This window comes from Alligator mississippiensis, chromosome 1 (assembly GCF_030867095.1).
Source record: "Alligator mississippiensis isolate rAllMis1 chromosome 1, rAllMis1, whole genome shotgun sequence".
Taxonomy (NCBI): Eukaryota; Metazoa; Chordata; order Crocodylia; family Alligatoridae; genus Alligator; species Alligator mississippiensis.
In genome coordinates this window covers 298474083-298495653 of record NC_081824.1, presented here as the reverse complement: position 1 = coordinate 298495653, position 21571 = coordinate 298474083, and the positions used below count along the sequence as shown (strand labels likewise).

The 21571-nt window shown below is 41.6% G+C and overlaps 1 protein-coding gene across 3 annotated transcripts in view; it reads left to right on the top strand.

Moving 5' to 3' along the window:
* Positions 1-21571, top strand: part of TMPRSS2 (transmembrane serine protease 2) — a 34646-nt gene that overhangs the window by 4814 nt on the left and 8261 nt on the right. For 2 of the 3 annotated variants that reach the window (XM_059720754.1, XM_059720756.1), the window contains exons 2-10: positions 6048-6202; positions 10598-10652; positions 11614-11821; positions 12361-12447; positions 14315-14434; positions 15909-16038; positions 16875-16985; positions 18025-18068; positions 21054-21228. In XM_059720754.1, the coding sequence (XP_059576737.1) occupies positions 10638-10652; positions 11614-11821; positions 12361-12447; positions 14315-14434; positions 15909-16038; positions 16875-16985; positions 18025-18068; positions 21054-21228 (890 nt within the window). In that variant the 5' untranslated portion in view covers positions 6048-6202; positions 10598-10637. Of the gene's footprint in view, positions 1-4244; positions 4957-6047; positions 6203-10597; positions 10653-11613; positions 11822-12360; positions 12448-14314; positions 14435-15908; positions 16039-16874; positions 16986-18024; positions 18069-21053; positions 21229-21571 lie in introns of those variants that run through there. The other variant, XM_059720755.1, reaches the window with a different exon arrangement.

The window sequence follows — 21571 nt, the reverse complement described above, 5'->3', positions numbered from 1 at the left end:
AGAAGACCATGCATAAACCTCTAGAACAGCGGTTCCCAAACTCTGACAGATTGTGCACCAGCAATTTAAAATGATACAACTTTAAGTACCACCACAGCAAATTTTTGTCATATAAAGTCATTTTAATAAATCTGTTAACGTGTACCACTGACAGGTTGTCTGAGTACCACTGGTGGTACGTGTACCACAGATTGGGAACTGCTGCTCTAGACAAGGTCTTTCCTTCTCTGCTCAAATCCTTCAGTAGCTTTGGTGGTTTGAAAATTTGTAGGGGGTCCATTACATTACAATAACTGTTTTAAAAGGTAGTTTCTTCGGTGGTATCATTAAGCAGAGAGCTGTAACACCTTTTGTTTTAAAGGCAAATCTCTGCACTGGAGTTGTTCTACTGCTTGCTTGGTGAACTCAGGCAAGCTAGTACATCTCTATGTACCAATGGCCTGTTTGTAGAAATAGGTTTATAGTCTTTGTCTTGTCTTTCTTGACTGTAAACTCTTTGGGGCAGGCACATTTTTTCCTTACCTGCTCATTGAATGTCTAGCAGAAGAGTTCTGATTTTTTTTTCACTGGGTCTTGGGAGACTGCAAAGCAGACAAAATTGTTTTGATTTATTTCAGTTTACCTTGTTCTTTCTTTGGAACCTTTGAGTCTTTATTACTGTAATGTAATACATATTTTCTCTCATATCACACATCCTTTTCCCCCAAAAAAATCAGCCCCCCAAAATTGGCGTGTATGTCTTGCATGTGGAAGTTGATTTTTCTGTCCAGAATTGTAGCACCCAGCTTTGATGCTTGCTCTAAAACCAATTGCCTGGCAATGGCATTTTTTTTTAAGCACCTGAGGGAGTCAATTGACTTAATAGCACATTGTTCTTCACTCCACAGGTGCTAAGGAGCACCTCTCCTCTCTAATGTTTTCAGTGTTCCACTAATCAAGCTAACCTTGCTTCTGGCAATTTTGTCGTGTGCTAAAATTGTTCCTCCTAGTCTCTCTCTTCCTATTTTGGTCTTGAAGACTCGTTAGCTCTGTCCCTGCTCTAAGCAGCTATAATTGGGGAAATACTGTCTCTTCATTCTGCCTTTGGAAAAACAAGGTCTCTCTTATTTTGGGGGCAGGGGTGATATGCAAGAAAATACAGTCTTTTGCAGGTTTTATTTGGATGTGGTTGTGTGTCAGGACTGTGACCTTGCTCCTTTTTATGGACGTGCTTATTAATTTGCATCATGTGTTATGTATTCTTCCTTGTCTTTTCTCCTTCCTTGTTGGCTCTTGCATAGCTAGCCTGATTTTTCTATTGCTGATTCATATCTTGGAGACTGAGCAAATAAGATTAAAGTTTCGAGAAATGAGGCATAAAATATGATAGCAAGTTGTTACCCAAATGCAGGAAGTATGTTTTTGTTCGACTCTCTCGTCTTATGACTGAAGTGAACGATGTTGCTTATATTAAGATTTGTGAAGGTAATTATAGAACAGCAGTGCTTTTTTTAGCACCTGTTGTGTTGCTCGCAAATCTAGAGCTGTCTTTCTCTCTTCCTTCTTTATAAAGTTTGAAGAAACTAATATGAATAACATTTTGCTTCTTTAAAGAATGGTACGACTATAAAGTAATACGTAAAGCAGGGGTTGGCAATATTTGCAGGTGTTGTTGGCACTCTGCTCAAAACCTTGACTTGTAGGATGTTAGCATGCCAAGGGCGGATGGCAAAGGAGCTGTGAGGGGCCTGATTCTTGTTGTGGCAGTGCAGCCCTGACTCCTTCCCCACCATCCATGCTAAGGTGCATGTGCCAAGCAAAATGCCTTTGTGTGCCCCGTTCCAGGGGTTGCCTACCCCGACTTAAAACTTCCTGTGTGGACTTAAGTATTGCTGCCATTTTAGGGGGTTGGGGTGGCAAGGAACTAACACAGAAACAGATTGCTCAAAGTCAGACAGAAAGTTCTCAACAGAGCAGGAATTAAAACAGGAATTTTTGGCTTTCAGTTCTGTGCTTTGTCCTCTAGCAGGTCTGCTTGTTTAGTAATGCAGAACAATTCAACAAGGCCAGAATGCAATTCAACAAGGAGAAATGCAAAATGCTGCACCTCGGGAGGAAAAATGTCCAGCATACCTACTGCCTAGGAAATGACCTGCTTGGAGGCACGGAAGCAGAAAGGGATCTTGGAGTCCTAGTGGACTCCAAGATGAACATGAGTTGTCAGTGTGACGAAGTCATCAGAAAAGCTAATGGCACTTTATTGTGCATCAGCAGATGCATGACGAACAGAACCAAGGAGGTGATAATTCCCCTCTGTCAGGTGCTGGTTAGACCGTGGTTGGAATAGTGCGTGCAGTTTTGGGCACCACACTTCAAGAGGGATGTGGATAACCTGGAGAGGGTCCAGAGAAGGGCCACTCGTATGGTTAAGGGCTTGCAGGCCCTCCCTATGAGGAGAGACTGGGGCACCTGGACCTCTTCAGCCTCCGCAAGAGAAGGTTGAGAGGCGACCTTGTGGCTGCCTATAAGTTCATCATGGGGGCACAGAAGGGAATTGGTGAGGTTTTACTCACCAAGGCGCCCCTGGGGGTTACAAGAAATAATGGCCACAAGCTAGCAGAGAGCACATTTAGACTAAACATTAGGAAGAACTTCTTCACAGTTAGAGTGGCCAAAGTCTGGAACGGGCTCCCAAGGGAGGTGGTGCTCTCCCCTACCCTGGGGGTCTTCAAGAGGAGGTTAGATGGGCATCTAGCTGGGGTCATCTAGACCCAGCACTCTTTCCTGCCTATGCAGGGGGTTGGACTCGATGATCTATTGAGGTCCCTTCCGACCCTGACATCTATGAACAATTGCACCTATGCCGAGGAGATATTTAAGGACGTCATGTTGCAAGAGGTCTGTCTTACCATGCAATGTGCTTTCAAATACAGCACAATAACTAAATATTTAACAGTGATGGTCTAGGAAAAATGCAAGTAGCAAGGATTAAAAAAAAAATTTTTTTTTTGCCTAACCAAGTTTAGGGTCGATCTAAATGCCCAGTCGTGCAGATGTTCACAGGGCTTAAATCACCCCAAAAATGGTGTGCCCCCATGTAAGTTAGTTCACCTCGGGGTGAACTAACTTTAGGTGGGGAAGGGTTAACCTAATCTATGAAGGGTTAACTCAACCTACCAAAATTCAGCACAGCCTTAGGGCTGGGGAAGTCCAGCCACTTGCTTCAGTCCCAGGGCTGTGCTGTTTTTGCCCTCTTTCTTTTTTTTTCCTTCCTCCCCACACATACCCCCCCCCAGCTATTTTTAACCCCAACCCCTTCCAAGTTACTTACCTCTGACTGCCCACACCACTCCTAGCAGCAGCAAGTGCCTGCATGCGTCACTCCCAGGTTATGTGTAGGCAGCTTAAACCTAAACTGGGTGCAGCGAACATTTGTTGGCACCCGAAGAGACCCACTAGAGTTGGGAGGGATACAGACAAGCTTTCCAGTACTGAGTACCCTTCCTCCAGTTTTGGTACTGAAAAGCTTGTCTGTAGCCCTCCCAACTATACAATTGGTCCTATAAAAATAATCACCCATAAAAAACCTGTCTCTTAAACTGTATATTTTTTTTAAATATAAGGAATCTGATAAATTTAAAAGCAATGACAATAGAATTGAATGCAAAATTTACATTGAAACACTGTAGGGAAAAACTGTTTGAGAGGATGCCTTCTCTCTAGCTTGGCAGTAAGAAGAAAGAAGTTGCCAGAGAAATAAAATTCATATTTTTAGAATTCTTACTAGTGATGTTTGCATGCAAGTGTCTTTACTGTATTGGCCCAATTGTCTTTGTCATGAGGTCATTCAGAGTTCTGAATTGTGTGGAAGTCGCAACCTGATTTAATTTCTCTAATAAAACTCTTAGAAGATCTTTTTAGTAGAAATCTTCTTAGGACAGCTTTCTTAAAAAAATACTAACAGCAAAGGAGAATCGCTTGCTATCTACTGAATGCGCATTGAAAACAAAACCTGTTTTCTACGCAGTGCATTTGCTTTGATTGAAATAGAAAAACTTTCCCATCTTAGTTGCATAAATACTTTTGATTCCTGCCCTGAAAGGGTGTGCATGTGTACAGTGTGCTATTCATTGCGGTGGTGGGTACGAGTTTTTCAAACTCCTTTTTTGGACTGAAAGTTGACTACTCTCAATGGTATTTTAAAACTATAGTTCAAAAGAATTAAAGGTAATTAAGAAGCATGGAATGATAAACTCACTCAATATGTGGCTATAAATACATGATGTGACTAGAGTTGCCCTGCATCCACACCAACTCAAGTTATGATTTCACTGGACATCACAAGCTAAGGAGTGTTTAGAACTTTGCATGGCTGGTCTTGGGGGTATGTGCACATGGCACCATCAATGCACTTGAGCTCACTTTAAATCTGTTAGCATGGGTAGCAGAAGCAGGAAAGCCGTTTTAGCACGGTGGTCTGCCTAGGCTAATAGTCCCTGCATCTCTGCAGGGCCAATTAGCTTTTTCAGAGCAATGTACTAATGTTGTTGTACCGCATACAGTTATCTGGGGTATTTCAGTTAGAGTTTGTCCATGTACCACTCTGTGATGTTCTAATATGTGATGTCGACATGCCTTCGAACTCAAACCTAGGGCTCTGTTGAAAGTGTTGCTGCATTAGCTTCGTTCTTCCCGTTTACACCAGTTAATAACTAATGGTAGTTTATTACCTTCATAGGGTAATAACTAGAAGAAGAACAAAGATGCTGGAGTCCAACCTGGCTGACATCTTCAAAAATCCCTTCATAAAGAGTGCTGTTGTGGAGCAGGGGGGAAAGGTTTCTGAGGGCATTGCACTCGATTCCTACAGATCATGCTAGTGAAGATAGTGTGTCTTTCTGTTGAAATCAATGAAAATATAATTGGACCTGGTGTGTAACTATTCTTTGGAGCACATCACAGGATAATGTAAAAAATGTGAGTCCTACAGACAGCATCAGCGCTATATGGTTAAAACTGGTTGTGAATTTAACTTCTAGGAAGTTAATCATTTCTAGTGTGACATACACATGGTCTGGCATCCCCTCCTCCCTCCCAACCTGGTGGGTGCATGGAGTACTGTAGATGTACTCTGTTCTCTCAAGCTGCTTTTGGGGCCTTGTCTAAATTAGAGTTCTACTATAGAGCTGTGCCAGTCAGGAGTGTGAAAAGGTTGTTTTGCTTAGGTAACTTAGCTATGTTGGCAGACTTCCTAGTGTGGATGCAGCCGTGCCTTGTCTTTTGGGGCTGAGCTCCTGTCTTTTGGGGAAGCTGGTGTAACTCTAGCAGTGGAAAAATGCCTACTGCATATATCCCACGAGGTCTAGGTTCCACCATAGAAAATGACAAAAGCATCATGGTGCAGATCAGTGGTTCTCAACCTTTTTTGTACCAGGACCCATTTGTAAACGTTGATGGCCAGTCCCGACCCAGTGCCCCTCACTCCTGACCTGCTGCTCCCAGGCCCTAGCCCCCCCGTGTGTGGAGCAGGGGGTGGCTGTGCAGGGCAGGTGGGGGTGTGTGTGGGGCAGGGACATGAATGATGTGTGCCCTGGAGGCTGGTGGGGGCACAGGAACTGCCCACAGGCAGCAGCGAGTGGGGAGCTACTGCAGGTAGCCACCGCAGTGTCGGTGGCGGGAGGGAGGGGGTGGTGAGTGGCAACTGCCAGCAGCATTGGCGGTGCTTCTCTTAGGGGTGCATATGCACCCATGTGCACCCCCTATGTGTTGCCAATGGGCAGGAGGGTCCCCAAGCAGCCCCTTGCAGGCTGGAACTCTGCTAGCCTGCAAGGGAGAAGCCACAGTTTCCCATGTTTTTCTCCTTTTAAAGGATAATCCATTTTTTAAGTTTGTTGATGCATTTTTAAAGTTTATTTGCGACCCTTTCATATATTCTTGTGACCCACTTGTGGGTTGTGACCCAGGGGTTGAGAGACACTAGTGTAGACTAAGGTTAAATTTTATTTAAGAAACAGTATTTCTGGTGTCAATTATCATTTAATTTTCATAGATATTTTTTTTTCTTCCAGAGAACAGAAGATCATTTCCAGCAGTGTTCCTCTCCTAAGGTCAGGGTTAACTTCATGTGCCAACTATAACATCATGAAGAGCTAATGGAGAGTGGCTGTGACCAAAGATAGATGTTCTGACAACTTGGGTCTTCTGGCTTCCATTGCACTTCTAAGTAAGAAAACAAACAATACAATCATCCTACCTGAATAACAGTAGTAACATTCCATTAGCCTAAGTGTTTCCTATAGTTTTGCTTTGGGTATTTTTCTTTTTCTCTTCCCCCCCCCCCCCCCCCCCAAATTGCTATACTAGCATGTTATATTCTTAGCTGATGGAGGGTGCTGTTGCAATCTGCTGCCAAGGAAATGTGAACCTTGTGTATTGTCTACATGGTGAATTTGACTACCTACAATGCACAATTTAGTTCCAAGCAGATGTACCATTAGTAGTGAGTAAAGTGAGACTCATGTATACGTTCTAAAGCATTTTGTAGTCCTTTAACCTGAATTGTGTTCTGTTAATATATACAGTAACTGCTTGTTGTGATGGGCGCAACAGTAAGCTTATGCATACGATAATGCCTAGAGATGTCGAGACCTTTGCTTTCAGAAAGTACAGTATATATGGAGGAAGGAATAAAGGAATATTGCACTTGTAAGAGAATTGCTTACAGAGAAGTTGCAAATGCAGCATTCTAGCTGTACACGGGATCATTTTTTCTGGTGTTTCTGCCAACCTTTGCCGTCCTTTGACCTGCGCTCCTCTTGCTGAAGTCTGTGAATTGCTACATGTTTTGGATGATGAACATTTCTATTTAACTGGTATATTTAAAAAACCCTTCTGAATCACTTGGACTAGAAATATGTGCTTCATCTGGGGATGTCTCAGCTATGCCAGGCCATTACCTGGAACAAATTATCCACTTTATTGGATAAAGCACGTCACTTGTCCCGCAAGATCAGTAGGCAGGACAGTGTGTTACCGTGTTTCATTGCTTTTAGAGGCACACCCAGGAGATCCCAGGGGTTTGTCTCTGGAAGTAGGGAAAGTCAGGTCTGCACCATCGTGTCCTGGCTTTCCCTGCTTCCAGAGACATCCCCAGGGAGCTCTGGGACATGTCTGTGGAAGGAGAGAAAGCTGGAGATCACTGGAGATCCAGAGATGCAACTCTGACAATCTCTGGGGTGAGTCTCTGGAAGTGGGGAACTCTGACCTTTTGTACTCCTGGATACATGCTGGAGATTGATGGGGGGCATGTTTCTGGAGGCAGGGAAAGTTGGCAGGCCCTCCTGGGGCTTGAGGGTCCCAATTCTGCACAGGACTGGGCCCCTCAAGCCCTGGATTTGCCTGACCAGGGTGGCAGGAGAGTGTGGGCAGCTGCTGCCAGAGCTGCCAACACTCTCTTATCATAAAACAAACAGACATCTGCCACAATAAAGCAGCATAATATTATTACTACCTTTTGTTGTGGCCCTACTGTGGCAAGACAAAAGGTAAGGGTGTCTGTTTGATGTTGCTTTGTACTGCCATAAAACCTTTTATGGCAGTAGAAAGGCAATGAAGGTTCATGTTTGTTTCCACCCTTACTCTGATCAGGGTGCAGTGTCTATAGCATACAAATGGGAAGAAAACTGCTTGCAAAGCAGAAGACAATTAAAATAAGTCATTATGATTCGTGGGACTAGTTTTCAGAATAACTTAATAAATGAGCCAGCTGACTTTTTTTTTTTGTGGTCTTTCCTTAGTGTCCTGGGATCCAAGTTATAAACATCAGCAAGATGAATGAATGACAATATGCGTAGATCAGTAAATGTGCACAGCAAATACACGAGCACAAACTTTGCATTGTCAGGGCATGGAAAGAGTAGCACCTTGTGTTACCCAATGACCTGTTGAGTTCCTTTCTGAGCTTTAATTGCTCTGGTAGGAGTGGTTCCATGGTTCATCTTTTCAGGGTGTGTGGCACTTCTGCAGCTAAATTATTTGCTGCTGTAGAATATTTAACATTGTGTCAATATACTCAATTTTATAAAGCACGCTTTTTCTGTGTTCATCTTGTTGTAAGATGAACTTTGAGCTGAAATCTTGTTAGAGTTCTCAACTTTGAAAAGGAACACTACTTCTTTCTGCCTTTTCTCTGAGGGTCCTGACACAAGACTGGGGGACTTCTGCCTTACCAGCACTGTCCTGTGCTGTCCTGTTCTCCTCCCCCCCCTAAACACCTCACTGCACCATGTCATTTAGGCTGGGGGAGCAGTTCCCTTCCCAATAGCCCATCACCACAAGCTCTGCATGTTCATGATCCATACCATTCAACATCCTGCCCTCGTGACCTGCCCAGACACAAGATGGTGGGCCTTGGCTGTGAACAAGAATCCCTCCCCAGTGGACTGGCCTGTATTTCATCCTAGTCGCAGAAGCCACCAGGGACGTCAGTTGGTAGTTCTTGCATAGAGCTATCAATGTGGCCATGTACCTGGCACGCTTTACTGACTCCCCTGATACCCATGATGAACCAGGGTCTCCCTCTATCTCAAGTGCATCAGAATGCAGTCCCCATACTGTCTCCTCAAGAACCTCTTACTGAGGTTCTGGCTTCACTTTTCCCCCACCGCTTTTATTTTATGCACTCACCATCTGTGGCCCTACAAAGTTGTAGGACCTTTTGGTTAACTTTCTCTTGGCCCTGGCCAAGTTGTCTGTTTGCCAGACCAAGGAGGAGGCTTTGGCCAGAAGGAACCTGGGCAACTGCATGGTTGTCTTTCTTTTACTTATCCATGGATGTCTCTGGCCAGAATTTCAGTGGCAGGCTATCCATAGGCTCCTTAGTTGTGTTTGAGGGGTGGTGGGCACTATCCAGTTTTCTCTGTGAGATGTACCCCCCCTTTGTCCTCCCCCTGAGAAACCTAATTATTAGCTTTTGACTTGCACTCCTGTTCCTGACATTTTTTTAATGTCCTTTGTCCCAGGAAGGTAATTGTTATATGGCTAATAACCATTGAGGGGGGGCTTGTGGTTTGCTGGTGGGTCTAGGGCTGTGGTTCTCAACCAGGGTGTCGTAACTCCTCTCAAGAGTGCCGCAGTGCTGCCACTGCAGCCAAGTGAAACTGCCTGGTGCACTTGTTTTGAGGAGACAGTGGAGCCAGATCAGGAAGTGACTAACAGGCAGGAGGGTGTGCTCCTGCATGCATTAAGCTTATCTACTAAGCTTAATGGAGGAAAGAGCACCTGCTCCTCTGCCACAACCTGAAAACGGCAATGTGTGGAGCAATTTCATTGTGTCAGAATGCCAATACCAGGCACTGGGGGACAGTTTCACTGTGCTATGGAGTAGTTGCTGGGGATGGTCCAGTTTCATTGGGCTGGTTGAGAACCACTGAGGTGTAAGCTGAGCCAGTACAACCATGGTTCTCAACCAGTTGATACTAAATTCATAAAAGTTGATAAGGGGGGGTGCCTTGAATATTAAAAAGATTGAGAACCACTGGTGTAGGCCCACGGCCTGCATGACAAATAAGCCTGACTTGAGTTGGTCTGAAATACTTTTGCCCACTTTACAAACAACTGACGTTTCCTTTTCCTTTTTTTGAAGTAGGCAGTGGTCTGACTGAATTCTCTTTAGAAAACAAACTGTTAATGCCATTTTGTTCTAACATCGCAATGTAATCGAGAACCAGGGCTGATTTTGTGGTCTAGGGGTGGGGATAATACAATAGACTTTAGATCATTTGTATCCAGGTGGTTTGCAACCCATTTCGTTTTTAGCAAATGCCACAGCAGACAGCTGAACAGCCATTAATTCAGGAAAGGGCTCTACTTCTTGAATCAGCTGGAGCACATGGGTGGTCCTATGCAGTTGATTGGAGAAGCCCTTGGAAATAAAAGCCAGGTCTGGAGCAATTCAGCAGACCTGTGCAGCATTGCAGCTCTGAATACTCTGATGCTTCTCAATCTCTTATCTTGGTAGAGGGTTAGAACCATAACACTGAGAAGTATCTGGGGTCTTTTTTTGTCTAGCTAGGACAGAGCAGTGACTATTGTTCCAACAATATTGTTGCTTATTATAGGTGTGTTTTAAAGATGTGATAGTGCTTTGATGTTTGTTTACTTCCTGCTCTCACTTACTAGTGGATTGAGAAGCTATAGATTGTATAGATGAAATTATAGCTGTACCTAGGACAGTACATTTCACGACTTGATTTATATCAAAACTAAAGTTGGTTGAAAACTGGAACTTCCACCTTGTGGGACCTCTGGAGAGTATGAAATTCTGGCTTTGTCCTGAATTGCAACAAAAAGAGAGAGAGAGAGTGTGTGTGTGTGTGTGTGTGTGTGTGTGTGTCCCAAACCCCACAAAAATATTTTATTTGAAATATTTTGGCTTTTTGTGTAATGTTTGGACCTTACTGAAATACAATGGGTTGATTTCTTGCCAAAACTTAAAACCTACACAGAACCTCAAAATTATTTAGCTTTTGTTGCGTTGCTATGTTCCAATGGAAAACTACTATGTAGAATTTTTTGACTGTTTCTTATCATAAATATATAGCCACTTTTATATTTACAGGTTCTCTCTCACTTGTGTAGACACTACGGACATAGCTAGGATGGCCTCAAACTCAGTAAGTAGTTAAACATTCTGTTTTGGGTAACAGCTGACTGAGTAGTACACTAATTAATAATCTAGTCTATTAAACTTTGACTTATAGGGAAACCTGAAGCAAAGAACTTTATGTATAACAAGGAAGAGACTTGCCTCAGTGTACAGAAGAGATGCAATTAACTTACTTAGGATGCAGAGTTACGGGACTTATAGTTGTTGATTCCTTCTAACTATTGTATCCCATGGCTGGAAGGAAAACAAACAAATAATAATAATAAAAAACTATTCTGCATACCAAGTTGTAGCCTGATGGTTATTATGAATGGCCTTGATTCTGTTAGGCTAACTTCTGTTTGTTGTGTAGTGCATTTGACAAAAGTAATGAGATATTAGCAGAACACTAGTTAGATCTGATATTTAGAATGAAAGGGGTGCTGTCAACTGGAAAATTATGTTTATCATTGAGAAATCTTACTGTTCAAATGGTCACAACCCCCTAAAATTAAACTAAGAAAGCTTGCAGAAATATATTTCTTTATTTTCCTGATTTATTTGCTAGTGACTATAATAGTTGGTGTATAATTGCTTTCATTATTCTCCTGTGCAGTCTTTTTTTTCACAGTATAAAAGAAATATTAGATATGACTAGGGAAGCAAAACATTTAACATTTTAAAAGAATTCAATATATGCATGCAAGACTTATTTGAGGGGCAGTGTATTAAAAATTAATTTAAACTGTCTCTAAATGTAGTCTCTCTGCAGTTGAAGGTGTGTCTGTCTTTCACTCCAATATTCAGTAGACTTTGTAAATCCTCTGTTGCATGACTGATGCCTTTCTGAATTAGGGTTTTATTGTATCAATAGCACTTATGCAAAAACACTCTTTTAGAAACTTCTGTATTCTGACTTTGCAATATTACACGGCACATGTTTCTACCCCCTCTTATTTCTTGGTTCCCTCTTTTGTTGCTGTTATTAGGGGCTACCACCATACTATGAAAATCACGGCTATGAGCCAGAAAGGTCCTATAATTCTAGGCACGTTATAGACACTAGCGGCTATCCACAGTACATTCCTACAAGCCATCCTGCATCAGTGCCACATTATGTTCCAAGTGTTCCTCCTCAACATCCAGCTACAGTGGTAGTACAGCCAAAGCCTTCGTCTGAGAAACTGTGCACATCAGGTAAGACTTGTCTGGATTTCTTACCATGTAGGTTTGCTGTAGTTTGATATCCTGATAGATGAAAGATCTTTCTTTCCATGCTCTCCAGCTGAGTGAAATATTCCATAAGCACCACCTTCTTTCTTTGGAAGAGTGTGGGCCGATGGAGACTTCTGAATTTCAGGTTCATGCCTGGGTTGTTGGTTGTATCCGTGTTGGTCTAAGAACATAGGCAGGCAAGGTTCTTTGGGTAGATGTGATATCTCTTATTGGAACAACTGAGTAGTTGGAAAAAAAGTTCTTAGCAAGCTTTTGGGCTTTTGGGCACAGTCACTATGGGTGACTGTGCCCAAAAGCTTGATGAGAATTTTTTTCCAACTACTTATTTGGTTTAATAAAAGATATCACATCTACCCAAAGAACCTTGCCTGCCTGGGTTCATACCTGCATACTAGTGACTGATATTTGTGCCTTAAACTTCTGCCCAGATAGATTCCAGATAAGAGATCTAAGGTTAGCCTCCTTCCCTAACTTTTATTTTTCTCCCTTTTTATTTGTAGGTGTTAAGAAAACCTTATGCATTGTCTTAGCTGTTGCAGTAATCCTCACAGGTGCAGTAGTTGCAGCACTCCTTATCTGGTATTTTGGTAAGGATCTGCATGATATTAAAAATATGAAACCTAAAATGTCTTGGCACGCTTGTGTTTGGAAAGTCTCATTTTTTCCATCTGATGGTGAATTAGGACAGGGAAGTCTTGGTTCTCTCCTTTTTTTCCCCGGTATAAAATCCTTTTTTTCCTTTTAATCTGAAGGGCTACTTATCTGTTATAACCAGCATCACTGCTGCTGTTTTCCTTTCCTCTTTTTTTAATGGCATGTAAATTTATTTGAAACAATTAACCTCCACCAACTTTTTGACTCCTATTGCCAACTCTTACGCATCAGCTCATCCTGAGCTTCCTGCTAGCTACTACTATAGCACCAGCTTTTGTACAGCTGTTATCACTTCAGATACAGTGGTGTGAAGTGCAGTTTAACTTGGTGCAAAGGGCCCTTACAAGACTTTTGACCTGGGGTTTAAATGATTCCAGAGCTTGCTTGGCTCTAAGGTTTTGAGTGAACATTAACTAAGCATTTAGCTTCTGCACTTAAATTCAAAACAAATTTTAAAACTTCCCACACTGTTTCATTCCCTAACTTCAGGGAAAAGAGCAAAAGAGTGAATGACATAAGTTAGAGGCTTTAGACTTTTGTAGAATGAGATGCTGAGTAAAACTGCTAGACTCAGATTTTATTAATTTCAAATTTTTAAACTAAAAATACCTGCAGTATAGCGAATGCCTGCTGAGATGATAGGAAAATTATATTAATTGCACCAGTCGCACACAATGCCGAATCTCCTGAATTGCAAATGACTACCCCCCGGAACCAAAACAAGTTTGCATATTCCTTTCATTTATTGTGTTGGCTGACTTGAAAAAAGTGAATGAGGAATCCTGGAGGGAGAGAGCATGTGTGGTTGCCTTTAATTTGGAGCTATTTTGAACAGACTTCCAAATTTTAATGTGAAAATAAGTGTTGTTTTAAATCAGTGGTTTTCAACCTTTTTTCATTTGCGGACCCCCTTGGAAATTTTGAATGGAGGGGGCAGACCCCTTTTTAATTGTAAATGTGGGGATTCACATACTTTAGACTGATCATAGTTGTCTTTTGTGGACCCCTTAGACCTAGTCACTGGATTATGGGTTGAAAACCACTGATTTAAATAAATCCCAATCACTGTAAGAATGGTATCTATCAAGAGGTGGCAGCTAAACAGAGCTATTTTCTTTCCCTGTTTCCTTTAATTTTTGCTATAGCTGGCAGAGTGAGTTATGAGCTTAACACTGCGTTTGAAATTCACTGGAGTTACCATGAAATCTAATAGCCTAATACAGGGGTGTCCAACTGGCATCTCATGGGCTGCATACAGCTTGTGAAGGGTTCATTTGTGGTTCTTGGGCTCCCACCAGGCTATGGCTGCAGCAGCAGCTGAAGTCTCCAGGCTTCCACTTCCTGTCCCTGCCCCAAGGGCATGATGGTGTAGCCCATGGTCTCATGGAAACCTATGGCCAGGGGTGTCCTAGTGCCGCAACGCAGCACGGGACTCTGTAGTCAGGAAGCTGAAGGTAAGGCTGGAGTGCCTGCCTGATACAGTGGTGTATATGGAGTAGTGGGGGGAGAGGGGCTCCTGGTGTGCTTAGAAGTTGGACAACCCTGAGTTAATAAATAAAAACTGCTTTGACAATTGTTAATGATGACATGTATAATTAAAAAGCCTAAACTACTTTTCCATTTTTGTCTTCACCTCTTTGCCCTCTTTCATACAGAAGTCGCCAAGTTATTCAGTTAATGATCTTTCCACATCTAGCTTAACTAAATTGATTATGCTGCTGGAAAAGTCAGTAGAAGTAATAATTTGTGGATAAATGAACCTTAAGATAAATTAACGGTTGTGTGTTTGTCTCTTCGCAGTGCAGGATCCGTGTTTTGATTCTTCAATAGAATGTGGGTCTTCAGGAGAATGTGTGCCATTATCCCAGTGGTGTGACGGACGCTTTGACTGTCCTAATGGTGAAGATGAAAACCGATGTGGTAGGTACCTCAAGTATGCAAAGGTAAAACTGTATTTTTCTAAGTTTTACCAGCTTCGTTTACATATGATGCAACTCTAAACCAATTTAAACTGATTCAGATGCCTGTGTGAACTGTCCTATTTTGGCTTGAGACTGACTTAGTTTATCCTAAGTTTATTCCTAATGGCTTGCTAAGCTGAAATATGGGTGTGTGCAGGGCCTTGTGCCAATTTTAATTAGGTTAGTTTAAAAATTATAAGTTAACTTACTTGAAGACGTCTCTCATACTTGGTCTATAGGAAATCATTGTGTTCCTACGATTCTGCTTGAATTTGTTGACATGGGTTGGCTTATTTCTTATCCTCTCTACAATCCCTCCATAAGAATTTCCCTTCACTCCCCCACCAGATCAACAATACTGGCACCACCAAAAACCTTGCTTTGCAAAGAACACTAAGTAACTTGCAGGGTAGGAGGCTTGCTAATGACTTCAGTTAAAGAAATAGTTAAAGGCTTTCATGCTGAGCTGAAGATATCTGAAGAGAATATCTCGTGGTGGAGATCATAAAGATACAGTTTCGAAAGATATACCTGTCTTGATTTTTTTTTTAATATCTGTGTGTTTTTCAAGAAAATTACTTTGGGTTGGAGATGTACTGTTTGCTCTTCTTGGCCCTATGTTGCCTTTGGTACTCTGGTGTATACTTTATCTCTGCTTGCTTTAATATCCTTTTCCCCTTATTTGGATGCACAATTGGGTCTCTTTGCAATTATCTTCTGCCTGACCTGCTTTCTTCCCTCTTTCTGCCATGTACAGTACATAGTATCTTTATATTTAATGCCTGGAAGGGGCAGAGCAAACATTTCCATGTCAGATCTGTGCTCCTGAGCTTTTATGCTGAGAGAACATAATGTTTTTGCCTTCTTATCTAATTACTGCTTTTCATTCTTACCCTCTGGATGAGGCATGGAAAATTTAAAGATCACACAGTAAAGAGAGACGAATAACACAATGTAAATATACCTTTTAAAGCTAGTAACTCATTCAAGTGGACTTAGACAAAATAAACACATTTTTATGTAATCCTCCAGGAAATTAAAATTTGACAAAAATATCTGTTTAAAGAGACAGCATCAACTTGAAATCTAGTTCATATAAGATAGCTTCAGGTACTGCATTTCTGTGCACTTTTGCTGATTTGTTATAATCCCACAAACCTATTTTTACTATTCAGAAGTGGGGAGTGGGGGGCAGTTGTCCTGTTGCTATGTGAAGGACCAAACCAGATGGGGAACTGACTATAAGGGGCAACACTGACCAATGCTTTTAGTAGCTAGTTTCAAATATGTGAAACAATCTTTTTCTGATATTTTGATTTTGGTACTCTTGGTGCTTGTTTATAGTGACAGGAAATAAAAATACCTTTTTTAGCAATGTGAATGTCCTGGGCTTTGAGGAATGAGGTCAGTAATGTTGTCTGTCTTGGTGGCAGTTAGGCTTTATGGACCCAATTTTATTCTGGAGGTCTACTCATCAGAGAACAAATCCTGGTATCCTGTATGTGCAGATGACTGGAATGATGATTATGGAAAGACAGCATGTAAAGACATGGGGTATAATGTGTAAGTATGATAAACCTACTTGTGAAACTAAAGCAATGAAGATGTACATCCAAGGCAATCCTTTCATTATGTTGTTTCCCCCCTCCCCCCCTCCTAAAAATGGATATCTGCTGTAAAATTACTAGTCCAGTTTTCATAAATAGAAGAGACACAATGTAGAAAAGGTTGTATGTTATCACAGGAGCAAAATGAAATGATGTTAAAGCATGTAATACATAACATTCAATCAATGGTAGGGTGAAAGTTTGTGCATATAATGCAAGCAGAACATGGGAATAAAATTGCGTTATAAAATGCATCCTTATCCAAACTAGTTCACTATGGTAAGTATTGTACAGAAAGTCCTGACCTGTTGAGGACACTGATCACTTTTCGTGGTGGTCTTTCATAAGAGTGCCACCATTTAATCACAGTATCCTTCCATGCAGCTTCACTTCCACACTTCTGGGCTTGGCATACGTATGTGGGACCAGGTAGGCAGTGTTCCTTAGAGTGCTCTGGAAGTGTTGTAGACATAACCCTTAGTCTCTGCAGCAGGTAGAGCTATTGATCATGACAAAATTAGTTTAAAATAAAACATTATTGTTTGGTGTAAGTGGGCACTGAGAACAATCATGGAAGAAAGTAAAGTTTAATTCTTCTGCTGTACATCTTAATTGTGGTTTTATTTAATGTTCTATAACTATTAGATTGAACTATTAGATCTAACTTTAGATTGAAGCAAAATCTTTCTTTTTTTCTATTTATTTTTTGATGGGATTGCCTGTTGTTTTTGTTCTCAATTAGTCTTCTACATGACGCATCACTATTATAACTAAACCTTTTTTCCTTTACAGAAATACTTATTACTCTAGTGGGAGAATAGCAATTGAGAAAGGAGCTAAAAGCTTTCTGAGACTGAACACAAGTGCTGGGAATATAGACTTGTACAAGAAATTGTATAACAGGTATTTAAGTCTAAACTACTACAATTTTTTTTTTTTTTGCATTGTCATTGTCCTTTTTGTAAGTGGTGCGTCTTCCATCTTTATTAGGGCTAGCCTCCCTTTATATTATTACCTTATTTTTAGGATTGGGAGCAGGGGGAGAAGGTCCCGTGCTTAATATGGAATAATTATTCTTCATCATCTTTAAACCTCCATCTATTAAATTATTCCTGACACTATCTTTCTAGGGATTTGTTTTCCAAATCCTATTTCAGAAGTTTGACAACTTTTAAGGACACTGATTTTTTTTTTTTTCCCACCCCCTTTCTCACCTTGTTTCCTGTAGCAAACCTACTTCCTTAACAGTTCCCCATTTCCCTCTGCTCCCACACTTCCAAAAGGGTGTAGAAACTGTCATATAACTAGTCAGCCATGATATTACTATCTTGAATTTTTGTTTTGATAATTGTACCAAGCATAAAATAGTTGCAATATTTGGTACTGTGTTTTATGTGAATACAGATGAAACAGGATACTTGCTAGGGTGACAGGCTCTGAATTCAACTGCTTTTTTTAAACTTTGTTTTGTTATATATAATGAGTTTTTTCAGTTCAGATTTTGCTGCAGAGGCTGCTGCACTTGCAAAATTCCCATCCTCCTCCTCCCCTTTTTCTGACATACTGTTATGTGAATGATTTGGGGCCAACCAGTGGCTACAGAGGCAAGTCACAATTCACCTCACTCATTGTGTTTATATGCCTTGGAGTTCTGTGTTTCTGGCAGTTGTAATTAGAACCAGATTCCTCCGTTGTATGCTGATGTAAATGGAGGAAATGATAAAGGCACTCGAGTGCTGGGAGGGCAGTCAGCAAAAGTGGGGATGAAGCAATTGCGTAAGGATTCTTGAATGAAGAGGGGGCAGGAATGCATAGGTGATGTCCAAGAAGCAAAGGTAACTGAGGCAGCTGGGGAGACCTGTCTGTGATTGCCATCTGTTAAATTGTAACTTTACCTGTTTCATATGAACACTAAATAGCTGTGTGCTGATTTTTATTACAGTGATTCCTGTGCATTGGGAACAGTGGTTTCTCTGCGCTGCATAAGTAAGTGTTTTGTGTTTCTTCAGTAACATATAACCTTTTCTATTTGCACTTTCACTGAATCTGTCTGGAAATCTGCTGTGCAAGATTTCTTACCCTTAGAATTGCATTTTATTTTTATGGGAGAGATGTTTTTGGTTATATTTTTAAATCTGGAATTTGGGAGTGAGGGGGAGATAGAAAGCAAGTAGACTGGGTCACAAATTGTTTTTGTCCATCTGTGTATTGGGTGTAAGACATAGGAGGCAATAGTGACGCTCTTCTCTGTACTGGTTAGATCACATCTACAGTATTGTGTATGGTTCTGGGCTCCATATTTGAAAGATTTGGAAAAGTTAGGGAAAGTCCAAAGGCAGGCAACAAAGGGGTTGAAATTCAATCTGTATGAGGAAAGGATGAGAGAACAAGTCATATTTTAGCTTACAGAAAAGGTGATTAAAGCGGAGGACATGATAGCGGTTTTCAAATATCTGAAAAGCTGCTATTTAAGAAGTGGGAGAACTGCTGTAGAGAGCAGGACTTGAAGCAATGACTTCCAATTTTGCAGCAAAGTAGATCTAAGATTAGATATACGGGGAAAACTTTCTTATTGTTAAAACAGTGAGATAGTGACATAGAGTGTCTGGGGGAGCTGTGAAATCTCCTTCACAAGAGGTTTCCAAAAGGATGCTGGGTAAGTAAGTAGTGGTCATGGATGATTTAGGAGTATTGTCCCTGTATTTGTGCAGGGGGTTGGACCAGATGACCCTTCCAACCCCATGATTCTATACCAGCCTTTGGAATGAATTGCTTGTGATTAGTCTTGTTTGGCAGTTGTCATATAAGGTTAGACCTGTATGACTGGATTCTAGGTTGAATACCAGAGTCCAGTATCATATGTTTTGGGGGAAAGTCCAAGTAACATTGCTCATGCACGCATTACACTTAAGCAATAACCGGCCCACAGTGCAAATTTCTTAATCTCTTCTTATCACTGATTCATTTTTCTCTCAAGCTTTTTGTAAGGCTGTGTGTGGATTTTTGTCACCCAGATGATGCTTCCTTTCTGGAGAGAGGTGGTGGTGGTGGTGCGAGAATTTTCTCTTTGGTTCTGCTTATAACTGGGTTTGGTTCCCATAACTGGGTTTGATTTCCATCCTGTGCCCCCCATGGTTAAGTGGGGAGCTGTGCTTCTCTTTTATGGGATCTAGAGCAAGACCATGAATATGGCATAGGTATAAATTCATACATTTGTACTTATTCTTGCCTTCTCCCCACTTGCCACCCTTTAGTTGCTATTAATCATTTAGAAACAATAAGTAAAAGTCATACTGCTATACATCAACCTCCCCTGCCTCCAAGTTTGGTGGAATAGAGACCCTTTCCCAACTCTTTTAATAAAATGGCATAGGACTAATTGTTTTTTTATCTCTGTATCGGTGTTTTATTTTTAAAGGAAGCATTTTGGGTAAAACTTTACTGAGTGGGAAGGGAGAACAGTCCTCTGGTTTGCCAGGTATATTATTAACATGCCGAAAACAATAGTTCTGATTTAAAAATTTGGACTAAACATTTGTAGGGAGAGGGTGACTAGCCCCATTTTTACCCCTAGCTCTCGTTCTCCCCCACTCCCTTCTGAACGCTGATGGCTAAAAGGGATTCCTGCAGTTCTGCTGAGTGTGGGTTGCCACCTCCTCTGTTTCTGGTCCCCTCAGCAACCTATATGCTTAGTATATTTCCTGCTCTTGGAATGATGTGAGGGACCATTAATGTGGAATTTGAACCTATGAGTCTGTAGAAAGGAGGTGAGGGATTGCTGGCCCAGACAGGTAATAAAAAAGTTAGCCATGTTTAGTTTGAAGTCAGTCATCAGGGAGGGGGGATTTGCACCTTATAGACTAACCAAAGTAGATCACGCACACTTTGATACCTATCATTTACTTTGGTTAATCTATAAGGTGCAAAATCAACCCTGCTTTCCATTAAAAAATTACCAAATTGGGGTGCAAACAGATGTTTCATTTGTGCTCCCATAAAAATTTTTGTGGCAGTCCAAATGGTGAGCTAATGGATGTTGCCACCTTTTGTTGTGCCACATCAAAGGAAAATCAGTGGCGCAACAGATGGTAGTATTAGACACTGCTGCTTTATTGTGGCAGACATCTATTAGCTTTGTGGTGGGAGAGCAGAAAGTGATCTGCTCATACTCTCCAGCCACTCTGAGCAAATGCTGTCGGTCCTTAAGAGACCCTCAAGGCTTGGAGCACCTGCCTACTTTTCTCATTTACAAAATCTCCAGTGCCTTTCCATAAGCAGAGAAGTCGGATTCCCTGCTCAGCCAGATCTGTCTCTGGCCATTGCAGGACCAAGTCTGTCTGAGCAGGGGAATGTCCCTCCCAGTTTTGCCAGACCAGGTCCCCTATGTGATCCTGGGGTGGGGGTCAGCAGGTCTAGCTGAGCAGAGGAAGCGGGGAGATCACGCTGCCTCTTGTCCTGCACCAACAAGGAGCAACATGTGTTGCGCCCAATGAAATGGATCAGCTGTGCCACAGCACACTTCGTTAGGTGATGTCTTGTTTCCTTATGGACAGACAACTAAGAAACCAAAGGCAAATGGGCCGCATGGGTTCTGGCATGGATCTATGCTGCCCTCTAGTGGGTGAATCATTTAAGGACAATTAGGAGTCTGCTACTGTCTTGGACCCTTCAAATTTTAAGCAGGAGTCTGAAATGTTAGAGATGGCAGTCACCACAGCCCCAACCAGAGAGTCATAATGCATTTAAACAGCAGTTTAACAGTAACAAATAGTTTCAGGCTGCAAGGGTCTAGGTTCTCTAGTTTGTTTGCTAATGGCAAGAACAAAAAATTAATAAGAAAATCCAGTGGTGTTTTGTGTGATCATAATCCTGAGACTCGCAGTTGGCAACCTTGATGGGGAAGACGTGACAGTGGGGAAGAAGTTCTCTTTACACTCTTTGTTGTGCTTTAACAACCCCCTATATTTTCAGTGTGTGGTTATTCCAGTAACAACCTGATGCCTAAAGGCAGAATTGTGGGTGGAAGTGCCGCATCACTTGGGCAGTGGCCATGGCAGGTCAGCCTTCATATCCAGAACACTCATGTATGTGGAGGCTCCCTCATCACCCCCGAATGGGTAGTGACAGCAGCACACTGTGTGGAAGGGTAAGTCCTGAGCAATTGTATTGTATTAATTGAGTTCCAAAAATCAGTGACCTATAGCACTGAGCAAGTTATCATTGGTTATAAGCTTTTGGAATGGTGGACATGGTGACTTGAGGAAATGGAGAAAGTTAAATTTTGCCATGTATACCCGAGCAATGCAAATACATATAGAAAGTAAAAAGGACTTGGGTCCCTTCTACACATTACATTTATGCTGCAGTTAATGTATTAATCATGGCATAAATAGGAAGGGTGCTACATGTGCTACCAATTGAAGGCACCTCAAAATGGGGAGCAAACCATAAAAATATTCTACGTGTAATGTAGATATTTTTATGGCTCA